This window comes from Micromys minutus (assembly GCF_963924665.1).
Source record: "Micromys minutus genome assembly, chromosome: 1".
NCBI classification, from domain to species: domain Eukaryota; kingdom Metazoa; phylum Chordata; class Mammalia; order Rodentia; family Muridae; genus Micromys; species Micromys minutus.
The window spans coordinates 130,880,054-130,884,871 of NC_137969.1; the positions used below are offsets into that span (position 1 = coordinate 130,880,054).

A 4,818-nucleotide genomic window follows, 5' to 3' on the forward strand; every position below is an offset into this window, starting at 1 on the left:
CCGCTTCTGTTGTGACTCGGGCAGCCTATCCCGTGGGTGGGGAGCTGCCGAGGAGCCTGAGCTGAGCGGTACTCCGCAGCATCACGTGCCGAGGTGGGGGCTATAAAATCCTGGAGCCGGGGCTCCGGGGCGGGTGACGTGAGGACTAACACTCTCCAGGGACCCCTTTGTTCGAGTCCCAGACACCTCAGCATCCCCAAGGGCTTGACCGCCCGCGTACGCCCAGCTCTCGGGACAGAGTTCTGATCACCGAAAGAGAGGACGGGGACGCAGTAGCCCGCAGGACAAGCCATTGCACCCCCTTCGACATGTCGCGCTCCTTCTACGTGGACTCACTCATCATCAAGGACTCCTCGCGGCCCGCGCCCTCGCTGCCGGAATCGCACCCAGGGCCAGATTTCTTCATCCCGCTGGGCATGCCGTCCCCGTTGGTGATGTCAGTGTCCGGGCCTGGCTGTCCGTCCCGCAAAAGCGGCGCTTTCTGTGTGTGCCCGCTTTGCGTCACCTCGCACCTGCACTCTTCTCGCCCGCCCGCAGGAGCTGGTGGCGGAGCTCCGGGGACCGCAGGGGCTGCGGTGGCGGGCGGCGGGGTGGCTGGAGGCACCGGCGCCCTACCTTTGCTCAAGAGTCAGTTCTCTCCGGGTCCTGGGGACGCGCAGTTTTGCCCACGGGTGAACCACGCACACCATCACCACCACCCGCCCCAGCACCACCATCACCATCACCAGCCCCAGCAGCCAGGCTCGGCTGCAGCGGCGGCGGCTGCGGCTGCGGCGGCTGCGGCGGCGGCGGCGGCCCTGGGACACCCGCAGCACCACGCACCTGTCTGCACCGCCACTACCTACAACGTGTCCGATCCACGGAGATTCCACTGCCTCACCATGGGTAGGACCTGGGTACCTGCGCTCCTCCGGGGAAACAAACTTTGCGCCGTCGGGGAAGGGAGTGGGAGTCCAGGGGCGGGGTGTGGAGGGAGGTGGAATCTTTTCTGGAACTGTTGAGATCTTCCCCAGAAACCCCGCGGAGGCCGCGGGGTGCAGGTTAAGGAGTCAGCCTCTTGGCAAGGCCTTGAGCACGTAGCTCTACAGGTGCACAAGTGTCGTGTGTTATCTGGGCTTTGGGGACCAGGAACTGACTGAGGCTTGGGGTGGATGTATTTGAACCTCGGTTTCCCGGTTGGTTGAAGGGTGTCTGCGCCTTTGGCTGAGGCTGCTAGCTGGTTCGCTTGGCTAGGCGGACGGAAGACAGCGGGCAAGGGGAAGGAGAAAGCAGCAGGAGCAAGTTCCACAGGCGTCCCTTAACTTAAAACGCAAGTCTTTAAAAGCTTTAGTTCTCACGAACGTCTCTCTCACTCCCAGACAGGCCGCGGGATGCAATCCAGGGTCGAGCATGGGTGCGCTGGGGTAGACTGGGTTCTGGAGACCCGTTCTTTCCAAGGTCTGTCAAACAGGGTGGGGTTACTTCTTCCCCGGTTCACCTCTCTGTTCTTTTTTGGGGTCCTCAGGAAGCTCCGATAGCAGCCAGCTACCCAACGGCAAAAGGATGAGGACGGCGTTTACCAGCACGCAGCTCCTGGAGCTGGAGCGAGAATTCTCTTCTAACATGTACCTGTCCCGACTCCGGAGAATTGAGATCGCGACGTACTTGAACCTGTCAGAGAAGCAGGTGAAAATCTGGTTTCAGAACCGACGCGTGAAGCACAAGAAGGAGGGGAAGGGTGCTTCGAGGAACAATCACGCAAGCTGCAAGTGCGTGGGTGGCCAGGCTCCCTACGCTCGCTCGGAGGATGAGGATTCCTTGTCCCCAGCCTCGGCTAACGAAGACAAGGAGATTTCCCCCTTGTAAAGGCGGAGGCTCCTTCTCCTGCTACCTGCTCCCCTCTACCCCGTCCCCTCCCACTTCCTCCCCACCCCCACACCCAGTCAGCACAGGGACCAAAGTTCTAGTTCATTGCCCTCACCCCACCTGGAAAAGAAACTGAGAAGTCCGGGGAGTTCAATGCTGGGCCCGACTTTAAAGCTAACTCCTTTTTATGTGAAATTCGACTCGGTTACAGATTGGATTTTTTTGTTGTTGTTGTTGTTTGTTTGTTGCTTGCTTTTTGTTTGTTTTTAATGTAAATACTCTAGAATTCTAATCAGTCTCACATAACAGGAAAGAAACAGGGTTGATTTAACTTTAACACTGTAAGGGGGGTCGATGCCACATGTAAGGGTTGGTTGATGCCACATGTCATTTGCCACCTTGTCTTTTCAGAACTTGGTGAAAACGGGGTTCTTCATTGTTTTTGTTGTTGTTTTCAAATGAAATCATTGAAGTTGCCATTAATATAGAGAGTTAAACTCCGTAGGTCTTTTTTTTTTTTTTTTTTTTTTTTGATTTTTTTTTTTTCATGGGGGAGAGTTTTAAACCCAAGTCTCCGGAAGTCCCTTTGTATGTGAATAGTTTTATATAAAATACATATTTATATTTATTTAAATAAATGAAAGAAAATACGTATTTTAATTCGTGGTACTTGTCCTCATCCCCTTCTCCACCCCACCATATCTAGAGACAGTCGTGGAGTAAGGACGGAGAGGTTAAATACTGACCGCAATTTTACGTGGGTCACTCAGCTGAAGCAACTAGGAAGTCAAGGTTTTGTGTCTAACAGAAACTTTCTACCAAAAAGACCTTCATCCTCATTTGAGGTGGCCCACCAGCTAGTGCTCCTTTCAAAAAACAGGTGACAGTCCAGCTGGCAAAACAGGAAACCGTTGGAGGAACACAGAAGAACCAGAGGGGACACAGAAGAACCCAGAGCAGAGGGAAAATCCCACACCCACGACATTTTATTTGTTTGAAACAGGGTCACACTATAGAGCCCAAGGTTGCCCTCTACTCACAGACATTCATCTGCCTCAGCCTCAGGCCTAGGGCCAGTTTTTACTTGCACTCAATCTTTGTCCCACACCTGCTACTTATTTCTCTGGTGCTTCTTCCTCCTTTCTGGTCCCTCGCCTTGCTCAGAATAAAAACCTGAACCCCGGGAAGCAACGGACATAATAGAAATAGTTTATCGTCTGCCAAACAGGTCAGGGTGAGGAAAACTTACCTATGACTTCTACATACAACTGGAAACTTCAATGTGCTTGGTGGCTTTTATAACTCCGAGTGACCTGGGTGTCCTCAGTGCCCAGGTTAGGAAAAGCCAGGAACAGAGAAGCGACTTTTCTAAACCTGTACAATCTCATACCCAAAACAACCCAAAAGATGTCTTAGCGTAATATTCTCCTCAGAGCAGACATTGTTTATTATCTCTGCTGTCCTTAGTGGGTCTACCTAACCTCACTGTGCAGGACTTCATTCCAGCCAGCCAACAGCCCTTCTCTCAGCAAGGCTGCCAGGGACAGGTGTGCCAGTCTGGATCTGTGTCCCTGGGAAAGAAGAAAAGAGGAAAGGGGGTTTCTGAGCACCAACAGCACTCATCAGTGGGATTCCTGGCTATTTATAGAAAGATGTCTCCCAATAGGCTCAAGCCACAAACATTGTTCAACATTCCCTCCTTCCTTCCCCTCACCCCTTTTAGGTCTGACATTTTAGCCTAGTCCTCCCCAGCAAAGCAAAGAGAAGAAGCATGATCATTGTGCTTATGATTGGCACATTTTCTGGGTCAGTTACCACACCCCTCACCCCCACCTCTCCACTCTCTACTCCCCCAGCCCTCCCCAGAACTTGAGGAACAAGATCATTTTCAAACCCCTTTAGGAGACCAGGCCAATGGGGGCCTGTGAGCTGCTTTGTGTAGAGGGTTGGTCCTGCCCTTGTTGCCCCAAGCCAACTCCAGCTCCTGAGCTCTGGTGGCCTGGATCTCAGTGACTCTCACACGGGGGGGGGGGGGGGGGAAGGAGGCAGGAGTTTGGGGAAGGGGTTCTTAATGTCTGGGAGTGGATTGGGCTTGCTGCATTTTTTTATTTCTTAACAACAACAACAACAGTCTCCCCTTTTCCTAAGAAACAGCAGCAATGGGCAGAGGCCAGTGGGAGGAAAGATGTTTTCAGGGGCTAGGGATGGGTTTTAAAGAGGGTGATTCCTTTCCTTCTTGTTGCCCACTCCAGCCCAAAGTGAGGCCTCTGCTGAAGCACTGTGCACACACCTGCTGTTCCCATTGCCCTGAGCTTGAGTCTGGCTCATGCACCAGTCTGTCGCCAGTATTGAACCTCAGCTCCTAGCTTTGCTAGGCCTCCGGGTCAGGTCACAGACCTTGGCGTCACTTCACGTGCTTGCTACTCCAGAAGCTGTGCTGGCTCCCGAACTGGTGGGAGGAGAGCGAGCTAGCTGGGGACTGAGATGCTGTCCATCTCTCAGGCTTCCACCTTCAAGGATTCAAGGAAATTCCTGAAGTTGCTCTTCCAGAGAGAAAAGGATTCAGCCAAAGATACTTAAGCAGCCATTTGGTATTCTCTGATTAAAATAAAGGCTCTCTAAAATTTTCAAACAAGTCTGCAGTTTCTGTTACTTTAGCAACAGAAAGAACTCCAGTTCTGTCTAACTGGGCTAGATATGGGATCTTCTTCAACCCCTACCTACCCTCCAAACCCACCCCAGTTAAGATTCTTTTTCATGTTTCTGAATAACACTTCCAGAACCTAGCATCTGACTGTCCATATTAGACTAAGAGCCTTTAAGTTAACTCTCAGACACTAGGCTCAAGCACGGAAATAGTCCACCAACAATCTTCAGACCAAGATAAACATTATAAGTCATGCCCCCTTGGGTGCACTGGAGAAACTTTAAGCCATTGGGAGCCAGTGTGGATAGCGTGGGCAGTTTTGACTT

General features: G+C 52.2%; 1 protein-coding gene across 1 annotated transcript; it reads left to right on the forward strand.

The window, feature by feature from the left end:
- Positions 1–308: 308 nt before the first annotated feature.
- GSX2 (GS homeobox 2) lies at positions 309–1,845 on the forward strand (the record flags this gene model as incomplete). Its single annotated transcript, XM_080927812.1, has 2 exons — positions 309–885; positions 1,505–1,845. The coding sequence occupies 2 exons, from the start codon at positions 309–311 to the stop codon at positions 1,843–1,845; spliced, it is 918 nt and encodes a 305-aa protein (XP_080783938.1).
- Between the last annotated feature and the right edge of the window lie 2,973 nt (positions 1,846–4,818).